The sequence below is a fragment of the Falco peregrinus genome, chromosome 11, assembly GCF_023634155.1.
Source record: "Falco peregrinus isolate bFalPer1 chromosome 11, bFalPer1.pri, whole genome shotgun sequence".
NCBI lineage: Eukaryota > Metazoa > Chordata > Aves > Falconiformes > Falconidae > Falco > Falco peregrinus.
This window is the reverse complement of record NC_073731.1, coordinates 16,978,527-17,005,881: the sequence shown is the minus strand read 5'-3', so window position 1 is coordinate 17,005,881 and position 27,355 is coordinate 16,978,527. Positions and strand designations below refer to the sequence as shown.

Sequence of the window (27,355 nt, the reverse complement as noted above, 5' to 3'; positions counted from 1 at the left end):
CCCCGCGCCCGGGCGGGCGCTTCCCCTGCGCGGCGCGGCCGCGGCCGGGGGAAGGCGGCTCCCGCCGGGCCCAGCGCGGCGGCGGATGGCGGGGGGGCCGCGCCCGGCGGGGGCCGGCGGGGGCGCCCGCTGAGCGGCGGCGGCGGCGATGCCGGGGGGCCCGGCGCGGCGGGGCGCGCCCGCGGGGCCATGAGGGCGGGCTCCGGCCATGGCCCATGGCAGCGCGGCGGTCATGCTGAAGTGCGTGGTGGTGGGGGACGGCGCCGTGGGCAAGACGTGCCTGCTGATGAGCTACGCCAACGACGCCTTCCCCGAGGAGTACGTGCCCACCGTCTTCGACCACTACGCAGGTGAGCGGGCGGGGGGCCCGGCGCCGGCGGCGGCCGCCCGCGTCCCCCGGCCTTACCCTGCCGGGCGGCGGGGAGGGGGCTCCGGCCGGGTCTGCCCCCCTTCACCCGCTGTGTTTCTCCCCCTCGCAGTCAGCGTTACCGTCGGGGGCAAGCAGTACCTGCTGGGGCTGTACGACACCGCCGGCCAGGTGAGTGCCGAGCGCGGCCCCCGGCCCCGGCGATCCCGGCGCTGAAGTTGTTTGCGGGGCTGCGGTCCGGGCTGGGTGATTCAGAGGCGGGTTGGCGGAGGGGGGCGGGGGGCGATTGATGCAAACCGGCTTGGAAAGAAAAACATCGATCCAACCCTTATTCCCGAGGGCGGGCTGGTGGAGACGGGCTTTATTTTTAGCGGTGCGTGGCCGCCTGCGGGGGAGCTGCGGCCGGGGCATAGCCTGGCGCTGGGGGAGGGCGGGTTGCGCGGCCCCGACTGTGCAGGCATCACCGCGGGCAGGGCATCGCCCCCGGCCAGCCCCCCCGGCCTGCCGACCCTCCCGGCGGCCTTCAGATGGGGGCAATGTGCCTGCTTCAGCACGGGGGGAACTTGCTGCCTCAAAGCGTCAGCTCGGGCACAGACCCAGCCTGCCGCAGCTCGCCGTGTTTACGCTTTACAGCTCTCAGTAGCTAAGAAGAGTTGTTCAGCCTAAAGGTGGAAAACAATGGAACGTGATTCCCAGCCGCTGCCTTTGAGATAACCCGGGTTTCTTTGCTATCCCAGACAATTCAAGTGATTCATTTGGTTAAGGTTATTACAGCCTGTTGTGAAAGATGCGATGTCAGCACGTACCTTAAGTAACTTTAGCGATGAGTAAAGAGCTTGATGTTTGGGGGGGTCACAGGCACAGTTTCTAAAGGCAGGGCTCCATTATTCAAGTCACTTCTTGGATAGCTTAACTTGCACGGCACTGGAGTACCGTCTCCTGGGTTAAAGTACCCCCAGCTCTCTGGGGGTGCCTGGTCGGTGACAAACTGGTTTGCAATGGGCCTGGCCCCGGGAGGGGCCCCGGGCCCCCCCAGGAGACATGGAGGGTACACAGGAACGCTGCATGGGTTTTTGTGAAGTTGTCTATTCCTTATATTAAAACTTCTTCTTGCACTGTGAGCATGTGTTTTGGTCTCACATGACCTCAGACATGCTTCCTTGTGGTAAAGAGCAACTAGTAAAATAATCTCACTGGGCGCGCATGGGCTGAAGCCATATTTTTTAACCATGCTGTTCCTATACTGAATTGAACAAGCGCTGCCTAGATTAGTGCACCTTTTTAGACCTGCGTACAGCCTTAAGTAAGGGAAGCAGCATTTAATTGGTCTTTTATATCTTTGTTAGGCCTGAGATCGGTAATGAAATTAATTCCATGAGAACTGTACTTAAACAGACCTGTTTCCAGAAAGCTGATTCCTGAAGGGTGAGACTCTTCCCAAAAAGGCTGACTTCATGATTGTCATCTCACTGACGTAAACACAAAGTAGTCATATTTATGCCAACTAAGTGCATTTCTTATTACTGTCATAGTCCTGTTTTTCAGTAGTAATTTGTTCAGAACACAGCTTGTAAAATACAACTTAAGTAGGTTACAAAATGAACATCCAGTGCTTGGGCAAATGAAGCATTTGGTTAATATGCAACTATTTTTCTCTTTTTTTCTTTTTTTATAACGAGCATTGGAAAATGTGAAAGCAACCGTAAGCAGTACTGCACATATGCATAGCTTATTTGTGGATGCTGTCTCAAACTGCTTGTGCTGGCTTGTTGCTATTAATGGGAGCGTGTGTTGTTAGCTCTGTGTAACCTTAACTAAGGTGATTTTGTGGTATCCTGCTCTGCCTGCATGTGCCGAGTACAAAGCTGAGTGACCTTTGGTCTCCTCAAAAGCTGGTAGGGTAAACCGGCCAGTTTGCAGCAAACAGCAAGGGAAGGTATTCCTGTTATACTAAGAAAAACTTTTCAGTGCAAAATTGTATAGCCAGACATGTAAAAAGTTGAGGTAAGCCTTCTTTTTTCCCTGGATTCTGAGAAGCTGAAATCTTAGGTTTGAATTACAAGGCAGTTTCTGATGTAGCCAGGACCAGATCTTGCTGGCCTAATTCAGAGGAGCCTGAGCTCACACGGGGTATTTTAATGAGGCTACCTTTACAAATATATCTGGTCTTGGCAAAACTCCCCTTTTAGTCAGACCTGCAACGCTAATAAAATCTTTACCATTATCCCCATCCCACTTCAGCATGTTTGGGGAACTGGTGGACGTCTAGGGCTGCCCACGGGAGCCCCATCCCAACATATAGCACAACTAAGGAGGGGAATCTGTGAAGATGCCAGTCCAGCAATTTCATTCAGCTAAAAGCTGCTTCATCAGACAGTGTGCTGACAAGCAGTCTTCCCGGAGCTATGCAATAACAGAAAGCTTACTTTAATGCTTTAAATGTGTATGGTAAAGAGCAGGAAAGACATGAGTTGATGGTGCCTCCTCTGTGTTGAGGAAACAGCATGCTGCATCTGGTGCATGCCTGCTCCTTGCACAGACTTCTGTACGGCTTAGATTCTTCATTGCTCAAAGTCGGGATTTCTGTGCCAGCATATATCACTGCTTTTATTTCTGTCACCCCCAAATAGTTTTACTTTAAAATACTGGCCTGATAGTACCATTTCATGAAAACTTGGCAGTGCGTGATTACTGTGGTATCTAAGAAGCTGACGATCTTCAGCATGTTTATCCTCCCAGCTCTGGACAGAGTACATGGGTACAATCTACAGATCTCATTTTGGAGGGGAAGAGGAATGAGGGGGTAAATGGAGGTTCTGACCACTGTGGCCTATGCCAAATCCATGCAGGAAGCCCATAGCAGAGCAAGGATTAAAGACCTTTTGATTTATAACTGGTGCACAGCAGGCTCATTGCACTGAAACACTGATTTACCAGCCTATGAGTCTCTTTTAACTTGCATGGTTATGTGTTAAGTAAGTCATGACAGACTTCACATTGGCCGAGGAGTTGCAAGCTTTTGAGTTCGTGGCATCCAGTACTCATTTCTAACTCACTTCATCCCAACACACACAGGATCACGTGTAGTAACTATGCTGGTGACATAATGCCTCCTGTCTTTGTGAATTTAGAATAGGTTGAGAATAAATCCATTAAAATCCCATTTTTTGCCAGGTTATATATAGCAGGGAAAAACTTCAGTTTATATGCAGACAGACTTCCCCCCCCTTGGGTGTGTGTGAGTTCAGGCAGGCTTTTCTCTGGCTGGAAATACTGAGGCGGCCCTGGTTCAGCAGAAAATAGCCAGTACAGCTGCTAGGCAGCAGAGGCTCTCGGAGCCCGTTTGGGTTTGCAGCTGTGGAGGCAGGCTGCCGCGCCAGGGAGGCAGGTGGGAATTCGGTGCTGGTGGTGTCCGAGAGGACATTCCTCCAGCAATTCCTCCCAGAGGTGGAGCCGGCAGCTCCTTTTAGCCTCGCTGCTGCACATAGCCATGTGCTGAGACTGAGTGGGCTTGGAGTGGGTCCTGGTTTCCCCAGGAGGATGAGAACTATGGAACCTACCTACATCGCCTGGATCTGGGAGTATCAATGCACTGAGGTTCAAATATAAAGTGCTTGTGATACTGATGCTTGGATGCCTTTGGCTTTGCAGTAGCCCCTTTTGCTCTGGGAGGCTAACTCGTTGCCGGTACTGCTCTTCATTGAGCAGGCATATATGGCAAAATCAGCCTGGGAAGAGAACTGTGGCTTCTTCAGGGGTTTAACTTCACTGTGTTGGAGTGCTGTTGAACTAGTGACAAGTGGTTATCATTTTGATCTTCTATAATACCAAAAATAATACTGCCAACTCTCATGATATTAAAACTTTTGGAGAAATGTCTGTAAGCACTAACAAAAAAGGGCGGCTGCGTGTCCCTTTGCCATGTCCCAAATAACTGGGATAAGTGGGAGGACACACGGGAGTTACCTCTTGGAGTTCTTGCTCCATACTGAAAGCTGCTGTTTAAGTTGGCATTTGGGGTCCATCTTCCTCTCTCTCAGTCCCTTTTGCTGCGGGGTTTTCATTCATCGTGTCCCTTTTCTCCAGGATGTGCTGAGCACGTACAGGTGGAAGCCTTTCTCTCTGCTCCTGTGTCTTTGCTGTGAAGGATTGTCAGGACCTGGAGGGAGGATGGGGAGGATGCAGGAACAGAGCTTGTGATGCTCCTGCTGCCCCAGGAAGAGAGATGCTGAGGCACAGCATGGCTGTTTGGGCACCAAGCCAGCATCTGAGCAGTGCAGAGCAGGGTACAAAAGGAGCAGAGTGAATCTTACTATGGTGCAGTGCCTGGTAATAACATGTGTATCCCTCAGCATCATTTACTGTTGTGATACTAGCATGGCCTGGTTGGAGAAAGCTGAGGTAACTGTTCCTTGGCTTTCCACTTTTTGGTCCTCTGCCTTCAGTGCCCTCATACAGGTAGGATAAGCTGTAGGTCTGATACAGTAACATTCTCAGTGCCTTCTCAACTGTTGCCAGAACAGTAGCCACAAAACATGTTAAGCACAAGAGCAGAAGGAGCCACTTGTTGGTTCTCTCAGCTCAGATACCGATGGCTAGTTGCAGCCGCAGCCATCTTAATTCAGGTACACCGGTTTTCTGGTTGTAACAGAGGCCCTGATGTTAGAAGCAGTTTTATACTAAAGCTGGTCAGGCTGCTGAAGTGCATAAAGCTGAGCCAAATATTAGGAAGATCAGTGCCTGCATTAAGGCCAGGTGTAAAAACAAGCAGTTATAACTGTGAATGTGCCTGTGGGAAAGAGCGGGGTGGAGGTGTGGTTATTAATATGGATGGTCACCAAACTTGTGGTGGTTGCTATAAGTAAAACGAGAAATAGCAGTAATCTTTGTACTCTTTGCTGTCTGTCTGTCTCAGCTCTGGTATGTAGCCTTGGCTTAGCAGGTACCACTTCAGTACCCTACTGAAAGGAGAGGCAGCTGCTGATCATTTTGGCTGGTCTGTTGTGAAATAAAAATGTCCCTCCCGAGACCACGTTACTCCTTCCGAGTTGCACTTACCACGCAGCCGTAGTGCCAAGTGCAAGCCTGAAACACGCAAGCACGGTCTCACACAGTGCAAAGCCTGCCACCCTTTACTGTAGAGTTGTAAACACTGAAACCTATAACGTGATTTTGGGAGATCTAAAAATTAAACGTTAGCAATTAACATCCTGTCCTCTTTTTGTGTTGCTCCCCGCCCCCCCCCCCCCCCCCCCCCCCCCCCCCGGCGCCTCTCTCCTCCCACATGCATTTTCCCTTGCTCGTTTTACATTGTCCCAGCCGAGCTGGCAGCTGGCACTGGGAAGCAGTGAGCTCGCTCCCGACATGCTGGCCTGTGAATAGCTCAGCCTCCGCTGAAGCTGCTTCGTGCTTCAGGATGTTGCCAGCCACATAGATTTAATGGCTCTGCAGCAGCAACTGGATATATGCAGATAAAATAGAAACGTGCATAGATTCTCCCTTTGAAATTTAAGTTTTTCAAGGCAAAAGAAGGAGCTGAAGTGCCTGAATTTACAATCTCTCTGTCAAGAGTTCTCTAGACAAGCGTTTAAGCAAAGACAAGATTTCCCTTTAAAAGGAAGGGAACCTTCAGATTCTCTTTTAAAAAATGGCCTTCCAACAATAATAATCCCAGTGCAAAGCTTGCATTCAAACACCTCGCTGTGAGCTGTGAGTCACACTGAAAGCGTCCTAGCTTCCCTAGAAAGGTAAGTATTTTTATCGCCAGATGAGGATTCTCAGGATGGGACAAGCTGCTTTGAGTTCCCGAAAGCATCCGCTAAATATATGCTGGAAATGCAAGACGGTTATGTTTCACTTTCAGAGCGTCAAAAGCCCCACAGTACTTCTGAGTAGCAGCATGGAGTTTTGTTAAAATCAGATGTAAGGGATGTGTTTGAAAATGTAGATCTAGCATGTCTTCACCAAATTGACAGTAAGAGTGGCAGACCAAAGTAAAGGACCCAAAGCAAACTAAGTTTGAGAGGTTCTCTGAAACTTCAATTTTTGGTATGTTAAAAGCACATTTTTATGAAGACCCCTGACCTAGAGAGATTCTTCCTAAACATTGATTATGTAATCAAGTAAAAATCCTTTTTTTCCTGGGTTAAGAGTCTATAGCTATTCTTTAGTTTGTGACAGTTTTCTCTGAATTTTACTCATTTATACTTTCTTCAAGATACAGTGAGTGACAGCTTTCAATGCTATCTAGACATCAACAGCTAAAAAGGCAACACTGAATACAAGCAACAGTTACTGCTCTTCCAGCACAATGCCACTGTGTATCCTCTTACTTCCCAACTTCCCAGATCTGAAGAAGGTGTGTGCACCTGCACTCATCTGAGTATCATATAATGTAGAGCTGTACTACAGGAGGCAAGAGTGATGGAATGGGACAGCTGAGTAAGGTGGCATGAGCTAGGAGGGTTTTTCTGGTTGAGAACATATGAGCCCCTGGGAATTTTCGGCAGGTTCGTAGTCAGACTTCTTAACTGAAATCCATTTCCTTTGCAAAGAGCTCTATATTTTGGTAAATATGAAAAGTATAAAAAATGTGTATTTTGCATTTATAACCTAGCTCCTGATTCAGCCTCCAAACTACATCTTAAAACGAACTAAATATAATTCAGACTGGAGTACAGCCTCCGTTGCGCAGACCTGCAGTGCAAAAGGACTTGCAGAGTGTGTTAGGGTCTGATCCAAAGCTGTGTGTTAGCAGGCACCCTGCTGCTGATTTCAGTAAGCTTTGTTCCAGTTCCTTTATTGAGAACACATGGACAAAGTAGACGTAAAACTTACTTCAGCAATACTGAGGTTTTGTCAGTCCCAGGCATTCAAAATGATGAGTCAGCTATTGCAATCCGCAGACACCACTACCTAAAAGACCTAGGAAATCAAAAGGGGTTTGAGACTTTCTTTTGCCCTTTGCTGGATATGGGTTTCCTTTAAAGCTTTGAGCTTCATGTATTCAAGTTTTCTCTGTATCTGTGGGGTACTAGCAATTTATCTTTCATTTAAGGGTGAAAAGGATGTGATTTTTCTTTATATAATCATGAGACTCCAGGAACCTGGGCTTTAAGAAATAATATAAAGCACACTGATTCCAAATCCTGCAGTTTTATTGTGAATTATAAACCCCAACATCACTAAAGTGGATGCTTTGGAACAGAGCTTCAGGACTTTTTTTTTTAAACCTCCAAATTAGCAGTTACACGTTTAACAAAACTGTCCCATGTCTAATTAGAAAACATGCAAAATGAGGGCAGAGAGGAGGGGAGCCGTATCTTTTTACTGCTCTGGTCTGCGGTTTTATAAGCAGTCTGTTGGTTTGGATTAGCGACTGGATGATTTGTGTTAAGAAAAATGTGTCTGAGCGCTACATGACACTTTCAGCAGTTCTGAAAAGGTTGTGTCATTTGATGCGTTAGCAGCTACTGTCCTCGGTCTGTTTTAATCCCCTGCGCTGCATCCATGTTGTGGCATGTCTTAATAATTCTTTGCAATGGCTGGCACTTGCTGGTGTGTGTATAAAAATGCAGGTGGCAGCATTATTCTCCAGAGCAAAGGAACATCTGTCAGCATCCCAGGTGAGCGTATTGCTTCAGATTAATAAAACACAGACTGAAAGTGTCTCAGGCAGCTTGTGCTCTAAATTAGATGTAGCCATGAAGGCTAGAAGATTATCTGTAGGACTTAATGCTGGTTCCTCGTTGGTCAGATTTCCAGCTGGGATGCAGTGTCGAGGTCAATAAGGGATGCTTGCCAGGCACAACCTGGGATGCATCTTCAGTTAACAACCAACAGATAGGCCAGCCACGGGCAGTGAGATGGCTTACACATTCCTCACTTAAGAAAGAAAAAACATAGGCAGTTTTTCAACTGCCTTAATATCTGCTACAGTGAAATCATTGAGTGTTCTACCACATTCTTCAATGGAAGCTGTTAGACTTGACAAATTGGGACTTGACATAAAACAAGGTGCAGAAGACTCTTAGGAACTCCATGAATTCCAGCAACACTTTTCACTGAGATGTGTTTATTCAACGTGCACATGATGGCACCGATACGCTGGCACTTCATCTTCTGAGAAGTTGCATGATGGGAATTAATCTTGAAGGAGTCAGTGGGAAGGCTTAGTCTTCTATCTTACAAAGCCGTTACTCAACACTGGACTGAAGACTGTGCTTTTGGGTTTATTTGTAAAAAGTGAAAGGGAACGGGACACCTAACTGATCAGTCTCTCTTGTCTGGGCAGGATTTGTATAGTTAGCAAATGAAAAGACATGTACGACGCGATATGGGTAACTATATGAAACCATCTCTATTCCATAGTCTGTTTTCACTGTGAAAACAAGTTTATTGGTGGTCATACTTCTGTAAAAACAAAGTGAAAGGACCCATCTTTCCAAAGAGTGGGTTCTGCAGAGGGTCCGACCACATCCCCTGTGCCAGTGTGAATTGTATTTTTTTCCTTTGATTGCCCATATCTGAAAGAATGGAAAATCCTGACTTCATGGCTGCAGTCACCAAAACCAGGGTGAATTCCTTTCCTGGAGAAAGTGGAAATCCTGTGTGGGAAGAGTGCTGTTCGTAAGGTCATTGACAGTGAGAAAGGACCTGGCGCAGGAGCGCACCACAGCCTGGTGGTTTCTCATGGGTTAGGAGTTAAAGGGCTTGTCCATGGCAGTTGCTCTGCCACTTCTCAGTGGGTAAGCAGCTGGCATAAGGTGTTTAAGTGAAACTGTGCTCGCTGATACTGCTTGCAGTCAGTGGAATCCATGTTCTGTTGTTACAGATGCTAACAGAGAAAAGTCAGGGACTTCTATTTTTATAAAACCATGAAGAAACCAGCAAGTTGAAGTTCCTGTGGAGGAGAGAGTGTTCTGTTGAGACTGTCTAGGAAAATAGTTTGGCATCACCACATGGCAAGATGTAGGATCTGGGCAGTATTTAATCCCACATTAAGACTGGGATCAATTCCGATCACTTAAAGACAATTTTGTGTATAATTAAAGGAATATTCTTGTCTCTAATGCTCTAAAATCCATCTTACTAGGCTCCGGTTTCCAGCTAGTTATTTCTCTCTGTACAGAAAAGCTTTTCAGATGTGTAAGCAGCTGCATAGTCCTCAAATACGCCAGAAGGAAAGTTTTGTCAAAAAAAATATAAAAATTGTAATTCACAAAGCTTGGGCTTTTTCAATGTATAATTCATACCTTCTTTGAACAGGCCTCCTCACAGGAATTTAGAGATGGATTTAGATCCGCTTACTTCATTTTTAGAATACAATGAAAGAGCACTTATCCTGCATTCTTGCAGCCTTTTCTATAATTTAAAAATAGATGCTGGGCCCAAATCGGCAGCTTTTTGCACTCCCTGGGAAACCTCTGTGAATGAGCCACAACAACAGGACAATTCTGCTTTCTTTAGCCATGCAGGCTGTATCCCCAGAAGCCTGTAAAGAGACAGAGGGTCTGTAGTGCACTTTTCCCCTGCAGCCAGGGAATAATCGCCCCATCGTGTTTCGCGTGTTGAGAAGCTAGTGGCTACAGATGTAGGCGACTGAGAAATCAAATGTAGCGATTAGCATAACAGGGCTTGGGTTGCAGAATTGGGCAAGCAGACGTTTTACGGTGATGCTGTGTCAGTCCTGATTGTTGTTGCCAAATGGTCCTGCATTAGTGGTGCCTAGCAAGCGGCAGTCTGGGTACGCTCCACCCTCCTTCCTTGCAAAGGCTTGCGGTATTGTACGGCCCGGAGTGAAAAAACTCAGAGAGTTTTTTAGCCAGGGAAGCAATTTGTGCTTGGCATGGGGCAGGACAGACCACTTCCCTCTCTCTCCTCCCCCACCCAAGCATCTCACAGAATCAGAAACCACAGGGTGATTCAGCGGGGCGAGGGCTGCTTCCTGGTGTGCCTCTCCAGGAGGTTTGCCCGGTGCTCGCAACAAAGCTGCCGATCAGCCATTAATGCCAAATAAACTGGGGGAGATGGCAGGATGTGTCCATGGGGGTAACTGTGAGCTGTTACTAAGTCCCTGGGGCACACGTTGGATACAACATCATTATGGTTCACTTGTTACGTTTCCGAAAATATTACAGGGGGGGGGCCTTCTGAAGCGGAAATTTATTTTCAGGGAGGAAAACTGAAAAATGCAGTCTTGAAGGATAGCTTTGAAATGCACTTCAAAAATTAAAGCATGGCAATTCATATTGAGAGAGGACTTTCAACTGCCATTACCAAGCCCTACTGTGAAATGGGTTAAAACTTGGACTTTTGGCTGGGATTTTGCTCCGCAGAAGCCAGCTGGTTACATATGTGTGTCTCACTGAGACCCTCGGAGCAGCAGCAGTGATTACCCTTCACTGCATGAAGGTTGGATTCCTCTAGCAACTCTGCCTGATGTCTATTTTTGGCTTCCCCTCTAAAAACAGATGGTTGGGCGTGAGAACCTCCTCTTACGATGGCTGTTGTAAGCTGTGAAAGCAACAGGTGGTTGCTAACACAGAGATCACAAACCTAGAGTTGTTGAGCTCCGGTTTTTCCTCCAGTGGTGCAAGCTTTGTTTTGTTCCCTCCCGTCCACTTCATACCTTCTCAGATAGAAAAGAAAAGGCCTATCCTTTTGTTTGTAAGAGTATGTCATTTAACTGGAGATGAATAGTTAAAATTTCATTCCTAAGCTGCAAAACACATAAGATCATTAACTACTTTGGTTCCATCCGAGTACAAAACACCAGGCCTGGATTAAAACATAAGCGTGACACACCTTGTTCAGGGCCCCTGCTGCAATGGTAATGACATACCAGCATTTGGTTTCTCCTCTGTGCTTAAAGTCCCTAGCCCTCATATATGCAAGGAAGAAAAATCAAATAAACAGATCTAGGTGAACATCTTCTCCACTACCTTGTCACAGCAGATCTGAGAGGTATGGATTTCCCCAAAGGTCTTGGTCAAGGCACCGGAAGGTATCGCCTGCAAATGTAACGACTCTGCCTTTCATCTCTCCAAATTGGATAAACCCTAATGCCATTCCAGCGGAGAAAGAGGTCTGTGGCCTCACATTATGGAGAGAGGGGTAAGGACCTCTGTCTCCATCACTTCACCTTCGTCAGGGAGGAGCATCATACCATGAAACAGGGGAGCTACAGGGGCTCTAGTACTGTGGGCTCTCAGTATTCCTGCACCTCTTAACCTCAGTTTTCTGATAAATACAAGGAAATAATGCTTTTTGTGGGTCAAGAAGGTTGTCCAGAAATTATTAGACTTCACTTTTTCTTAGTTTATTTTTTTTTTAAATATCTCACTGCACATAAGCTATGTACATCAAAAGCTTTTGGAGTGCTTTGCAAAGACTAATGCATTATTAAGCTAGCAAACCTCTACGGATGGGAAGATGGAAGTTGAGAGGATAATGGTTTGCTCAGGGCTACATATTGGGTCAGTGGCAGAGTTAGGAATATAGTTTATATTATATATATTATATATAATTAAATATATAATATAATATAAATATATAAATATAAACATTTATAATAAATAATAAATATATAATATTTAATAATATATTTATTATATTATTTATATTAATAATATTTAATAATATAATAAATAAATAAATAAATAATATAATGTAAATATTATCTATATTAAAAACTATGTGTCTCAGCTGATATCCATGGAATCGGGCAAAAGTATTAGTTCAAAATCAATTGTATAACTTTGAACACACCACTGCATTCAGCTTTTAGTCTGAGCAAACACTTGCAATGAAGAATATAATGCTGCAGACTTGCAATGCCATTCTTCAGTCTCCATACAAAAAGTTCAAGACCTCTGGTTTTGAGCAGGCTGTCAGGAAAAGAAATAGCTAAATTTTGGGCATGTTAAAACAAATCCACCTGAACATCCAAAATACAGCGAAAATCAGTGGTTCAGTATTCAAGTAGAAGGCAGCAGAAAATCTCAGAGACGCAGATTATTAGGTACTGCAACGTGGAAAAAGAGACCTAAAGCACAGACTTTAAGGAGCTAAGATAAAGGCAATGCTAGACTTACTTATGGAATATCAAAACTAGGATGAAATGAGAATTTAGAAGCGTGAATTTCCATTCTCCCCCCTTAAAAACAAACCAAAACACCCAAACAGTCCTTCCCAGTTTGGAGTTGAGAAGCCAAGTCAGGTCATTAGTTCTTTCACCTCATCTCCTTCCCCATGTCTGTTCTGTGTTGGCAGCTGGCCTGGGTTACCACAGGCATACTAGGAAAATGATGGACAGTCCTGCTGCAATGTCGTATCTTTTATAGGGAATCACAGCTCCATATAATGTTAATTAAGCCAACATACTTGCATCCAGTTTGAAGTTATTACAACTCTCACATTTTCAGCATGTTTTTCTATCTGTATAGAATTCTGTTTTGAAGTCCAGAGTATGCTGGAGAATGAGCCATTTCACTATTATAGCCTCGAGTTTTTAAGACTTGTGCTGTATATTTCAGTCCTTAGTAGCTTTCTTGCCTATCTCATTCACATTCTTAAAATATTCCAGTTAAATTCTTTATAAATATTTTTAATGTCTAAATATACATGCAGTGCCTCTCCCAATTAGATTGGAAGTCTGATTGCTCTAAGTGTGGTGTGTACATGCACTCAAATTGGAATTTGTGTTGACTGGCTAGTATAATTAGATTTTGCCATTGCATTTAATTTTAGAATAAACCATGTTTCTTTCCCTTACACTGGATTCAGGAAATAAATTGTAGTTGAATCAACCAGATTTTTCCAGGCTTGTCTAATACTCAGTCTAAATACATTTGGTATTTCAGATTCTTCTACCAAGTGCCTCAGCTACTGAGGCCCGATACATCAGAGAAGGTTTTCAAGTTTGATTGCCATTTCTGAGGGGCTGTTGGGGAGCAAAAGGAGTTTAAGCACAGATGGCCTACTAGATGCTGGTAATATTTAAGCTGGGGTCTCTCTTAGGAGTACCCAGGACCAGTCTAATCATGTGGTGGGAAGCTTTATTAGAATTACTTGCCATTATTAGTATCAATACAAACCTAATTTTCATAGCACAGACAGGGTTTAAAGGAGAGCCTGACAGTGCTGATTTGATTCAAGCAGCAGGACTGGTGGCTATAGCCAACTTCTCTGTTAATTTAAGTAAGTGTAAATGCAGTGAAGTCACTGTAGTGAATACCACTTACATTTTTGGCCGTGGTACATGATGTATCCGATCACACTGTACTTGCCTTCAGTTTAACTTCTTAATTACACAGGATGGACCCACAGCTTGCCCAGTGCAGATGGGACAGGGTATAAATCAAAAGGCATATAAATAGATAGGGGGGCAGGAAAAGGGTTTGGCAACGCACATGCCTAAAAAAGCGGTAACATTGCTCACTCCCAGATGAGCGCTGATTATCACGTGGGAAGTAAGGTGCAGTACCAAGATGTGGCTAAATGCACAAGGATTGGTATCCAATGGGATTTAAAAAGATAAACCAAATATAAAAGTTTTGAAGTAAACCATGCAAATGTAACTTGGCTTTGCAGAAGATGCCTAGTATTTGCTATGAGTAAAAAGATCCATCTGTAATTTGAAGTGGATTAACTAAAGAGATCTTTTACAGTCAATGGACTAACATAATTTCTGGTGACAGTGAAGTGTTTTCTCCATTCCAGCATTTAATGCAGACAGTATTCTAGGTACTGTAACACAGTTGCAAGGTTTTCAGAAAATGTTGAGTGTAGTAAAGGCAGCCTTTTGGTGGCAAGAACAAATTACAACTTTAAACTAGATATTTTTTTAAGAAGACCTATTCAATCATACCCCACATATGATTACTAAGCTGAATTTGAGAGCAGCCGACAGATCTGTCTGTGTGTTCTCGCATGCAGATTATGTACTCCAGGGACCAGTGTAATTTGCAGTTGGGAAGCTTCTTTTAGGATTTTCATCTCCACCCCAGAAAACAGAGTGGCAACCCTGAGCAGGATCTAACTATATTCAGTAGTAGAAGTGAAATGTAAAATAGGTGCTCAAAGAAAGAATTGAATGTTGAATAGTTTCAGGTTGCTGTTGTGATGTTCTTGAAGTTGTTTCTGCTTTCTGTGGTGGATGTCTACAGGTGCGGAAAAGACACGTTCCTGTTTCTCTCTTTTGAATCAGGATAGGAGCCTGACACTAGCAGGGAAACTGATCTTCAAAAAGGCCTGTCAAATGTTGTAGTTCCACAGGAGTGTCAGTTACGGTGCTTGTGAAATCGGGGGCCTACGTTTAGAGCCAAGTATGCTCTAGTTTATTGACAGAACTGTAGAGTATACAAGACTGGCAGTAGAGTATATAACCAAATGGCACATGAGAATACTGATTACAAATAAGAATATTGTATAAATAGACACTGAAGAGTACTGGCCAGTGGTCAGCTCCTTGCTAGTGCATAATCTCCTCCAGTGCTTGTCTTTTCTCCATTTCATGATGAGGGTAACAGCCCTCTTCCCATAGCTGTTGACTTCCAAATGAAATGATGGGTCTAGCAGAAACTGTTCTGAGGAAGTTCTTACAGGTTTTCTGAAATTCTAGCGCCTCTGCCTTTAAAACTTAACAATCAATGAAGGGCTTTTTTTGAGGGTGCAACTATAGGTTAAGAATCTGGTAATGTGACTGTTGCCAAGGAAACAAAAATTTAATTTTCTGTCTCATTTCAAACGTGGAGTTGAATTACATTTCTGTCTCTGCATTTAATGAACAAATCATTCCAGTCTTTGTGAGATTTAATTAAGATGGGAAGCTTAGATGGGGAAGAGGGAGGCTGCTGCAGCCGTAATAAACTGGTGTTTATTATGGAAGAGAAGGCATAAACCCAGCATTCTTCACTGTCTCTGCAATGCCGGGGCTCAGTGTTAGTTATCTATGTTAATAATAATAATACTAATAAAAAAGGAAAAAAAAAAAGCCTAAGGTAGGAATGGTAAGACATTCATTCACTGCCACAGACCAAAGGAAGCCTTGAAGAGAGAAGATGGGGCATGTTCCCTTCTGCTCTTAGCTAAAAAATATGGCAAAAATCCACTTTCTCTAGCGCTAGAGGGAACTCTGTTTCATGACAGGGGCAATGCTCTTCCATACCTCTGTTGTCATAGTATTGTAGGCCCTGGCAGTAGGACTGGTGGCTTTACATGCTGTGGCTCTAAGCAACCATAGCGACTTCTTGGTGGAAGAGCTCACAAGCCACTGTCCATCATTTATCAACAGCCCTGGCTAACCAGGGAGGTCCCAGCAGACTGGAGGCCAGCCAGTGTGACGCCCATCTACAAGAAGGGCAGGAAGAAGGATTCAGGAGACCACAGGTCTGTCAGCCTGACCTCAGTGCTGGGGAAGGTTATGGGGTATGTTGTCCTGAGTGCCATAATGTAGCATGCGGAGGACAACTGGGGGATCAGGCCCAGCCAGCACGGAGTTATGAAAGGCAGGTCCTGCTTGATGAACCTGATCTGCTATGACAAGATGACCTGCCCCGTGGCTGAGGGAAAGGCTGTGGATGGTGTCTACCTGGACCTTAGTAAAGCCTCTGACACCATCTCCCACAGCTTCTCCTGGAGACACTGGCTGCTCACGGCTGGGACAGTTACACTCTGCGCTGGGTAAAAGGCTGGCTGGGCCGAGCCCAAAGCGCGGCGGTGAATGGGGTCACATCCAGCTGGCGGCCGGGCACAAGTGGTGCTCCCCCGGGCTCAGCACTGGGGCCAGCCCTGTTAATGTCTGTATCGGTGATCTGGACGAGGGGATCGAGCGCACCCTCGGTCAGTGTGCAGGTGACACCAAGCAGTGGGGAGCGTTGATCTGCCTGAGGGCAGGAGGCTCTGCAGAGGGTCTGGGCAGGCCGGGCCGATGGGCCCAGGCCGGTCGTATGAGGCTCAGCGCGGCTCAGTGCCGGGTCCTGCCCCTGGGTCACACCAGCCCCACGCAGCTGCAGGCTGGGGCAGGGGGCTGGGAACTGCCGGCGGGAAAGGGCCCCGGGGGCTGGTCAGAGCCGGCTGGGCATGAGCCCCCCGTGTGCCCAGGGGGCTGAGGGAGCCACCAGCTCCGGGCTGGTGTCACAGACTGTGTGGCCAGCAGGGCCAGGGCCGTGACCGTCCCCGTGCTCGGCCCTGGTGAGGCCGCACCTCGCACCCTGGGCTGGGTTTGGGCCCCTCACTGCAGGGGGGACGCTGAGGGGCTGGAGCGTGTCCAGAGCCGGGCAGGGGCTGGGGACGGGGCTGGAGCACCAGGCTCACGGGGGGCGGCTGAGGGAACTGGGGGTGTTTAGTCTGGAGAAAAGGGGGCTCAGAGGGACTTAATTGCTCCCTACAACTACCTGAAAGGCGGCTGTAGGCAGGTGGGGGTCTGTCTCTTCTCGCAGGTGACAAGTGACAGGACAAGAGGAAACAGCCTCCAGTTGCACCAGGGGAGGTTTAGATGGGATATTAGGAAAAATCTCTTCACTGGAAGGATGGTGAAGCATTGGAACAGGCTGCCCAGGGAGGTGGTGGAATCACCATCCCTGGAGGTGTTTAAAAAATGCCTAGATGCGGTGCTCAGGGATACGGGTTAGTGGTGGACTTGGCAGTCCTGGGTTAAAGGTTGGACTTGATGATCTTAAAGGTCTTTTCCAACTAAATGGTTCTACAACCCAAGTAATAATCCTTTCACACTAATTTCCTCCCAAGAAAAGGGCATGAATGTTCCCCTGTTACTGTTCTTGTTCCTTAATTTCTGTTCCTTCCCACTCTTTTCTGGGCTTGCTTACAGAAAGCAGAATCTGGACAAAAGATGTCCCTTCTGATCCTTACTCCATCTGCCCTGATCACTAGCAACAGGACAGTAAGGTTTCTGAAAGTCAGAAAGGACGGTCTTAAATATCACCTCTACATATGATCCAAAAGAGAATATTTAAGTGCATTAAACAGCATTAATCTAGTCTAGCTTTGTATAACCGCGATGGCGCTATAGCAGTCACATGTGCTCATTTTTCTTTGGTCAAACAAATGCTAACCTTTGATCTGCAAATATTTTGAACCATAAGCCTTTTTATTTTTCTTTAAGTGAAAACTTTTTAAAGGGTAGTCATCTATATATTCTCATACAGAAGTAAGTTTCTATCAGTATTAACACAGTTTTAAAAATATTTATATTCATGTATAGTTACCCTCATATGCAGATTTTGCTTTAACAGCCAAACTAACCTGGAGTAGTTGTAAACATTCAGAAAGTTTGTCTCAAAAAATTCCTGAAATAGGCATACAGTTAAAATTAATAAAATGCAGGCATCAATTTAATATTGCAGGTAACAGAATTTTTCTTTCTCAGGAAGACTATGATCGTCTGAGACCTTTATCTTATCCTATGACCGATGTCTTCCTTATCTGCTTCTCAGTGGTAAACCCTGCTTCATTTCAAAATGTGAAAGAAGAGTGGGTACCGGAGTTGAAGGAATATGCACCTAATGTTCCCTTTTTACTAGTAGGAACACAGGTATATCTGGTTCTGTTCTACTTTATTTAAACAATTCACATCATTGTATGGCACCTTCTCTTTGGGCTGCAAGTTCAGGCCCAACAGGACCTGAGCAGCACCTCCTTCTGGCTTTGGAAGAAAGACCGTAACAAGTGGCAGAAACCCCTAGATTGGAGGTGTTCTCTAATGAGCCACCTCCATTTTGTTAAAATATATGCATTGTAAACGAAGTGGCAAGATTGGCTGCATCTCTCAGCATGACTATAGAAAGTCATGGACTTACGGAATAAAGTTGTCTGTTCATACCCATGTTACTGGAATTACTTGGGTCTGCAACTATTGGTCATATCCAGTATTTGCTGAAGCAAAGGAGCAAGGGGAGAAGTACCCATTCTTCTTGCTTCTTGTGGGCAGTGGACTGGGCTTCAAATACAAAGTGACCCACGTGTTGGTATTCTACTTGGGTTAATCTTTCTGCCACTGCTGGATATACATTCTGGTATTCTGAGATGATCACATCTAAATGAAGAGCTAAATTACAGAGTAAACATTTGTTCCCTCTGGTAGTAGTTCATAGCTTACATTTCCAGGGCTTTTGGATAAGGAAGGGTCCACAATCTGAATCCTGACGTGACTCCATTTTTATACATGTAATATCCATTAAATAAATAATTCTGCTTTAAAAAGAGGGCATGGTATAGCCTGCTGACTGTTTAGGAAAAGTATTCCAACATGACTGCAATCTTTCTTGCTAGATTGATCTTCGTGATGACCCAAAAACTCTGGCAAGACTGAATGATATGAAAGAGAAGCCTGTATCTGTGGAGCAAGGACAGAAGTTAGCGAAAGAGGTAAACTGGATATTCCTAATTGAAACCAAGTAGTAAAGAAGCAAGAAAACCTATTTCCAATTGACTTTTTCTTCCTTTACCGCTTTTCCCATTTCTTTTACAAGCAATGTGTGAAACCTTACGACTGGTTACCAGTTAACTGTATTTACTTGCATTGTTGAATACAGCTAACAAGCAGACCTGTGTAATAGCACTTCCCTGTTAGTAATCGTTCTTTCTGTTGTGAACACTCATAGAACTACAGAAGCATTAATCAGAGAGAATTAAAATCACGGAGTGGCTGAGGTTGGATGGAGCCTTTCCTGCTCAAGCAAAATGTTGGAAGCATCTTTAAGAAATTATTTGAGAATGCTATACTAGCATTTTAACACACTGCGTGGTCAACGCTTATCAGGACACTACTTACATGGTCTTATTTTTGAAACATAAATTGGTCATGTAATTCTTTTTTGCTGTTTAATTATAAAAAATACCTTAGGACCCCACTGCAAATCCAATTTAATATGCTTCCTTTATAAACCAAACCAACTTAAATGCATTCCAGATCTTTAGCCAAATCTTAATTTTTCCTACAGGGGGATGCACATGCAGATAACTTTTCTAGGGCACAGCCAAACATTGTGATGTCACTGTAGAAAAAATAACCATGCAGCAGCGCACTGATAGAACTGAACAGCTGAAAGATACTGCTACTGAATTAACTTATTTTCTTGACAGATAGGAGCCTACTGCTATGTGGAGTGTTCAGCTTTAACACAGAAAGGACTGAAGACCGTTTTTGATGAAGCTATTATAGCCATTCTAACTCCAAAGAAACACACAGTGAAGAAGAGAATAGGCTCAAGATGCATAAACTGCTGTTTGATCACGTGAGAGACATTTGACGATGGCCAGGCTTACTGTGAAATTCTACTGAATTTAAATACAATGCATTAAGTACACAGTGAACTTGTTACAGGTTTGAAAGCTAAAACTACAGTTCTGCCTTCTGCAACCAGTGAAATCCAGAGGAATAAAATCACACTCAACAAGCTTGTAAGAAGAAACCACCACATCTGTTACAAATACTTTATTCAGACTGGAAGGTACAATCTCTCAGGGTTACACAGTCTAGAAGCAAAAACTGCACCATGTTGAAATAGCATCTATGTGATTTTACTGAGTGGAGATGCTTGGCCTGAAAAACTCTAAATGAATTTGGATAGTCTTCTGCTTTGACTATACATATATATTATATATATATATCTCTCTCTTAAAAAACCCAACTTTTGCACAGTCTGTATGGAATCTGCACAAAGAAATACCTTGTCTCTCTTTGCTCCAGTTATCTGCTTTTGTATGTAAGCTGCTTCCGGTTCCAGTGTATCCACAGAGGTGCAATAATCAGACCAGCCGTATAGCCAAAGGTAGCTCCGAGGGAACAGGACACGGGCCATACCTGAGGGGAGAACACAAGGTAAAAGCAAACAACGAGGAGAATGTTTGTGGGTTTTTGTACTTCGTGAGCACAAAATCTAGGTACTGAAAGACAGTACAGTCTTATAAAGCTTAACATGCTTTCCTAAAAATGCCAAAAGTGTAACAATCATCTTCATGAACACTAAATGCTGTTGTACAGTTTTTAATTAATATGCATTAAAAGGTAAACAGGCTTCTGGCTATTGCAGACTTTAGTCCAATATTCCCAAAACTACATGAAAAATCTTGTAAGTATTTGTATCCCCTGAAGTGTTCAGCTAACCTAGCTTCCTGTTCCGTTGCACACACCTGGAAACCTGTAGATTCCTTGGCGATTTCTCCTTCCGATCTCTCATGGCATTCTAAAACTTTTAGAGTTGTCTGTATATATGAACAAATATTCAAATAAGGCCATAGACTGAGATTAAGAGAGGGGTTTTCTTTCTTTTTCTTTTTTTTCCTTGAAAAGTAGGCAAAGGGATGAATTTCCCTCCGGCTTGCAGTAGAGAGGGAACATGTTTGGAAACTGACTGAACATCTTGCACCCAGTTCAGCAAATATGTAGTAAGCCAATTATGTTACAGAGAGCTCAAATTATAAGCTATTTCCTAGTATAAGAATAGGGAACTGACTGTACAGCTGACTTGCTTTCACAAACCATCTGGTACTGAGGCAAAGTAGTAATGGGACTCTCCCCCTTCCCCCCCCCTTTTATTTTTTCAGTTGATTTGCTGGGAGGAGTGGTTAAACAAAGTTTAACCAGTCTATCCGCAGATGTAGCTTATATTACCAGTCAACTACATACCGTACTTGATGAAAGCCTCAACTAAGTTGGTGATTAAATATATTTATTCTAAAATAAACTGAATTCCCATCCTCTTCAAAATTCTCCTTTGCATATTTTTTTTCCAAGGACAATTTTGCACTTTCTGCTGTACAGTGCATGTTCCTGAAGCAAGTAGAGACTGCTCTTTCCTATTTTTTTAACTTTTAAATTAAGGGGGACATTTCCACCTTCTATAGTACTTGAGACTGAGAAATGCACTAGACATTAAAGAAAATATCCACATCTCAGTGTCCAGCCTTCTTTTCTACTTCATTTTGATTTGCAATTCATGAATATCAAATGAACTTACTCTTAATGGTACTGGTTCCTCCTTTTATTCATTTTCCTAGCTCTGATTCTTCTATTTACTTCATTACCACTTGGAAAAATGTATTTAGTCACATCCTTTGGTCATGGGAATTTTAATTAGGCATAAGAGTAATGTATTTTGTCCTCAGCTGTTTCATCTTCACATTCCTTAGCATTTGCAGTTTTATGTATTATTTGGAGGTCTTAAGGAGTGTAGCAAAGATGACTATAAACAAGGTGCCTTAGGTACTCTTTATTGACCTTGTTTCATTCTTCCATTTCTGGACACCCTGTCTCTGCTACTTGTTTTTGTTGCTGAATATTTTGGCTGTTGCCTCTCAAACCAAAGACTTGCTTGTTTTCATTCATTTAACAGTGGTATCGTAGATCATCTACAAAAAGCCTTGAGATGCTTTGGCATGGTAAGATATTATGTATATTTAAAACTCGCATGAATTTGTGGCCTTGGCTAAACTTACACATCAGGTGGATCTTCTTAACTTTTAAATGAAAATTATTTCTAGCATTTTGCAAATTACGTGTCTAAAGGACAAAACAATAAAAAAGTCCCTGCAAGCTCAGCTGCTCACTCAGTAACATTCAGTTGAAACAGGAGCTGTACTTTCTTACCCACTGATGAATTCAAATACCACTCTAATATCCACAAAACTATGGACAGAGGCTTCCTAACTCAGTGGTCTTTTTAGCAAATTCTCTGAGTGATCAGTGATCCTTCATTAAATGTTACCTACATTAGGTGAATCTGTAGTTGCCTATTTGCTTTTCAGAAGTACAGGTAGATGCTGAACTCCGAATTTTTAATGTTCCCTTAACTAGAGACCCAGTATTCCTGATGACCCATTGACCCTGTATCTTTTGGTATGTTGTGTATAGTGAGTGATTGCTGGTACAATTAAAAGGATCTCTGATGATTGTTGTGGCTTCTTTTACATTACTGAACAGCAATTTGGAACATAGTTTTTCAATAGCTATGTAACTTTTAACAGTAATTATGCCTCTGTCTTCCAAAACAATTTTTGCTTTGCTTTTTAAAAATCACGTTACCTTATGGAAGTATTAGGCTGTCAGTTAACACACGAGTCTCTCAGCTCTGAAATCCAACCCTCACCAGTGGCAGCTGGCAGAGATAGGGGTCAAAGGAAAAAAACCACAAAACACTCCATCTCTCACTATCTATGAATGAGACAGAAAAGAAACACCACCTCATTCCTTCTAGTGGCATAGAACAGAAGGGTACTAGGCCACCTACTCGTTCTTGCCGTGCTGGTCAGATGGCTCAAAGTAGTTCTGAAGGCAGTTCGATTGGCCTTTTGAAAACTTCCTATGCACACAAGTTAAAAGCCTGGACTTAAGAGCATTGCTGTCCTTAGACCCTTTTCTCTAACCCTCAAAGAAGGGCAAAAAACCCCCCTTAACAGGTAAACGATACTAGTTCTGCACCTTTTACTCTTGACTGCTAGCCTTTAGGCTACATATAGCCAGATGCCCCTATAAGTGTATCTAAAGCAGCAGGTTATCAGAGATTTAAGATGTGGCTCTTAAGCATATCAGCTGTGCTAAAATAACAGCCCTTGCATATGCTTTTTGTCCATCTATGAAAGTGGGTTGCTTTATTTTGCATCAGCTGCTGGCCTCGTTTTTTCTGAGACCGAACTGCTTTCCATTGGACCTTTTTAAATGAATTTGACTTGTGCTTGGTCAGTCTGCTTTTGCCCTGACTTTTGTATTATCTCTTAAACTTGGTTTAGCTTCCCTGACTTGCTATGAACTGCTTCTAAGTGATAAAAATCTAAGCAGCTAACATCCATCTGCCTGTTCTAAGAGATTCCATTCCACTTGTTTAAAGTACACGACTTGTAATACACCCCTCTGATCCCCTGAGAACTATTCGGCTCAGTTTCTCCTACTTTATGCTCCCTTCTGCCATGAGGAAGCTGACATACCCTGCTTCGGTACTGATGTCATGTCTAGGCTGGGTCAGCAGCAGGGGAATAAGATGTTTCACAACACCACTTAACTGCACTGTGTTTGAGGGGGAGGAAGGCTGGTCTGGAGGCAAAGGCATGGGGAGCACAGGAGAAAGGACAGAACATTCTTCAGGAAACTGTCATGAAATGCCTTCTGTCCCAGCAGCTGGAAAACATCAACTACCATTCTCACAGCCTAATACAAGAAGGCTCAGTTTACATATTAAATGCATGTGGGAAAGGGCAATTTTAACAACTTGTAATGATTATTAGGAATCTGAACAGCAGCTTGGCAAAACCAAATCTCTACCTACATGCTTCACAAGCACAAAAATTGTATTTTAAGGGACAGAGCATGAGCCAGTGGTTAAATGCAAAATAATCCTGACTTCTGCTATTTGTTTAAATTTTCTTTATGCCTTTTCATCTGGCAGCAGTGATAAGACTTAACAGAGATTTCTTTGGGATAGCTAAATAGACACTGCAGAACTGCAAGGTTTCTAGTATATATATTAGATCTTAAATTTTAAGAATAAGGACTCAAAATAGGAATTGCCAACCTTTCAGGACACAAATGAGCTGGTTTCCTCCGTGCTCTTTAGAACACCTATGAACTGATTTGAGAATACTTGACATATTGCATGTAAAGCAGAGCATGTTGCAGGATCCCAGCAAGGTATCCAGCTCTGCTGTACTGTGCATGTAGCTAGTTAAACCGGAATTCTGACTGCATGACAGTTTTGTCATCTATTACAAGTCTGTAACTTACATCCCATGCAGTGGGAATTACATAGGCATTGATAAGGACATAAAGGCCAGACCCTAATAAAGTTTTTAAAGATACTATAAAGTGGCTGACTGCTGGAACTTTAATTAAACAAATGCAAATACAGTGGGGCAATCTACTGTTCTTAAACTGATCCCATTCTTTAGATGAATGCTTTTCTCATATTCCTAAACTCGGTATTTTTTGTATGCTTACTATTTCAAAAGATCCATTTCAGACTGTCAATTAGAAAGCTATGTGATAATTTTTGTTACATTTTAAAACTGAATAAATGAGCACAAATACTTTCCCTCCCTGTTTCTAACATGCCTTAAATTCCCAATTGTTTAGTCTCTACTGTCTTAAAAAAATTCAGTACATGCCTTTAATCTATTTTGGTTGCATGCACATGTTAACTAAAAGTGTCTTATCACATTGTACAGAATGTGTGTGTTGACAAGCACATGCTGAGGAGAAGAAAGTGTGAGGTTTTTTTTCAGGCTGGCATTTGTAACTAGAAGCTGGTTTTGTGGATTTGTGTTCTAAAGTTAAAGCAAGCATAACTGCCTTTGATCGCACCATTAAGGTTTACATTAAGAAAACATATCATTAAATAAACATTGATAACCATACTGAAGTGGAACAAGCTTCTACCTCGGTTTGAAAAGAAACCCCCTCAAACACTGGCTATTATCCCTTCTACTCACATAAAGCAACTTCTTTCACAGTAGGTAGTAGACTCAAAAGTAAATACAAGAAGGAAACGAACTCTCTCAGCTGTGTGAATAACAAGAAAGTGTGAAAGTTTATATTCCTATTTCAGCTTACTCAAGTAAGCACCAAGAACCATACCGAAGATTCTCCAGATGATTTTTCAGGTTACAAATGTCTGGGAGGTATCTAGGCTAATATTTACAGTCATATTGGCTAAATTGCATAGCAGTCAATCAACTCATTTTCGTTATATCATCAGCACTACCTATTAAGTTTGCAGTATCCAGTATAAAGTGGGTATACATCAATTTCACTTTTAACTAATGATATGAAAACACTGTAGGCAGAATACCGTTTCAAATAGTCACTTTATGGTTAGTAACTGGTACTACAGATCAAAATTACGCTACAAAACACCCAGATGGATAGGTAGGCATGCACACAGTAAACCCAGGAACACGTTTTAAAAGTCTGTTACCAAAACATGCAATAAACCCAGGAACTTCACAATTCCCAAAATTCAGTTGTTGTCAACAGTGAATGGGGTGTCTGGAATACTACTTCCACTGCACAATGTATGCCGATAAGGTTTTGGTCTTCGATTATATCATCCTGTTCTGCAACTAAATTACCTCAGGGTGAGCAAAGAAAGGATGTGTCACAATGTGTCTGCTAACACAGAAATGATCCAGTTCTGTTTCAGTAGTGGTATGCTTTTAAGGGTGTCAATTCTCAGGTGACACATGAAGCCAGGATCCTAATTGCATTTGGTTATTAGAAGTACACCAACTTGAAATAGGCAATCTGAAAAAAATGAGCAACTGTAACGAAGTTTTTGTATTTCTTTGCTAGAACTGTCCTAACTAACACAACCCTTATGTATCCACTGTGCAGAGTGCTAGAAGCAACTAGAGATGGATATACAACTCTTTAAACCTTTTGAACATCATCTAGAACAGCCTTGTTTAAATTACCATAATTGTGTTGCAAACTTTTTTTAAAATTGTTTAAGAATTAGACAGTAATCTCAAAACACTGGCAAAATTATTCTACCAGTCTGACACTTGTAATAAACTGAAATGTGTCTTGCAAAGTAAATCTTGAAAAGTTTGCTGGGGGTGGTATGGTGGGGTTTTTTGTTGGTTTTTTTGTTTGGGTTTTTTTTTTTAATAGAAATGTAACTACTGCAGGGAATAACTTGCATTCCTGTAAGGCAGCTATCTTTACCTTTGTCTGAGATAGGCTTAATTCTGCAGACCTGTAACCATGAACAACCTAGATTAGGCCTCCCTGTCCAACTGTTTTGCATTGTTACAAAATATTTTTTCTGAAAACCAGGAGAGAGGCAATAGGCATGGCCAAATTATCTTAACAATTTACTTCAAGACCAACAATAGAATAATGAAAAATGATGAATCATCAGGATACCAACTGACTTTCAGCAATATATTTTATACTTCTAACAGAAATGCTTTATATATTTTTCATTTCCATTCTGAAACATTATTCAGAGAATTAATGTAATTTTATTTCCAAACCAATATTCTGTTCCTATTATGTAATATTTACTTAGCGTAAAAGTTGTTGTATGCTAAAAAAATGCATTTTACATTATTATTTTTAAATGTAGACAGGCCCACTAATCTGAATATCCCCTGTATGCAATATTTTTTCAAACATAAACATGGAAAATAAAGTGAAGATTTTCTGACACATCTGTATTTATCTTGGTTTTGTTGCATGTCACAAGAGGTACATGTAAAGAACCAGTATATTTTCCTTGGTTTACGAATAACTCAGAATGGAGTAGCATTTTGGCTTTAGCCATTAGCACATGAATTGGAACTCCCAATGATGAATTTCGTACCAAATTTACTCCACAGAAGTCTGAAATACTTTGAAGTAAAAACAAATTCTAGTGAAAGATATACAAGACGTATTGACATCTCATTTTCTGATCAGGTAAGATATAGGTAATAGTACTACAAATTTCTCAACTTCTACTAATACATTCAACCATTATGTAAAGATTACTACCATATAATTTTCCAGTTCTTCTATTCAGATTGCAGGAAAAGATGCTAGTTCCAATGCAGACAGCTAAGGACAAATAGATTAACAGAAAAGGAACCTAATATTGCCCTCAATTGCTTTTTCTTTTAAGGCCACGAAGCAGCAAAGTAACATAAGAAGAACTGCCATATGTATCAGTGTAGCAATTCAGACAACAGGTGCCTTACCGAAAAGTGCAGGCAGCTTTACCCAATACTCTACTGCCATTCCTCAGTACTCTTTTCTTTCCTCCAACCTTGTTTGCTTCAGGTGAGTGACTGCAGGCCATTTTCATTTGAAGCCATTTCTACAAAACCAACTTCACAGAAGTGGCTTTACATACTCCACTTCTGAACTGGACTACAGTCAATTTAAAAGTAGACTGTTGACACCCTGAAATTGTCTGAATTTTATTGACTTGGAAAAGTTTTCAAACAGACCATTACCTAAGTTGTGTCTCCTACTATGGGAAGATAGGGAAACGGACA

General features: G+C 42.9%; 2 protein-coding genes across 4 annotated transcripts in view; one reads left to right on the top strand and one right to left on the bottom strand.

Annotated features, from left to right (window-relative positions):
* RHOQ (ras homolog family member Q) lies at positions 1 to 26,528 on the top strand. 2 transcript variants are annotated; one of them, XM_055816352.1, is made up of 5 exons: positions 1 to 350; positions 480 to 538; positions 17,757 to 17,921; positions 18,659 to 18,754; positions 19,476 to 26,528. In XM_055816352.1, the coding sequence occupies exons 1-5, from the start codon at positions 209 to 211 to the stop codon at positions 19,506 to 19,508; spliced, it is 495 nt and encodes a 164-aa protein (XP_055672327.1). In that variant the 5' UTR covers positions 1 to 208; the 3' UTR covers positions 19,509 to 26,528. The 2 variants fall into 2 exon arrangements, with proteins under 2 accessions (XP_055672327.1, XP_055672326.1); XM_055816351.1 differs by having other exon boundaries at positions 11 to 350; positions 19,472 to 26,528.
* The window catches only part of PIGF (phosphatidylinositol glycan anchor biosynthesis class F), a 29,038-nt gene continuing 9,189 nt past the window's right edge, over positions 7,507 to 27,355 (bottom strand). Inside the window, exons 6-7 of one of the 2 annotated variants that reach the window (XM_055816350.1) lie at positions 20,059 to 20,192; positions 7,507 to 9,269 (exon numbers count right to left, since the gene is read on the bottom strand). In XM_055816350.1, coding sequence (XP_055672325.1) covers positions 20,079 to 20,192 — 114 coding nt within the window. In that variant the 3' untranslated portion in view covers positions 7,507 to 9,269; positions 20,059 to 20,078. Of the gene's footprint in view, positions 9,270 to 17,456; positions 18,723 to 20,058; positions 20,193 to 27,355 lie in introns of those variants that run through there. The other variant, XM_055816349.1, reaches the window with a different exon arrangement.

Bases quoted from the DNA above. Each gene is read 5' to 3' on its own strand.
- RHOQ (XM_055816351.1), top strand. From the start codon at position 209: ATGGCCCATGGCAGCGCGGCGGTCATGCTGAAGTGCGTGGTGGTGGGG. The intron at 351-479 runs GTGAGCGGGCGG...TCCCCCTCGCAG, and splicing joins CGTCTTCGACCACTACGCAG to TCAGCGTTACCGTCGGGGGC. The intron at 17,922-18,658 runs GTATATCTGGTT...CTTTCTTGCTAG, and splicing joins TTTTACTAGTAGGAACACAG to ATTGATCTTCGTGATGACCC.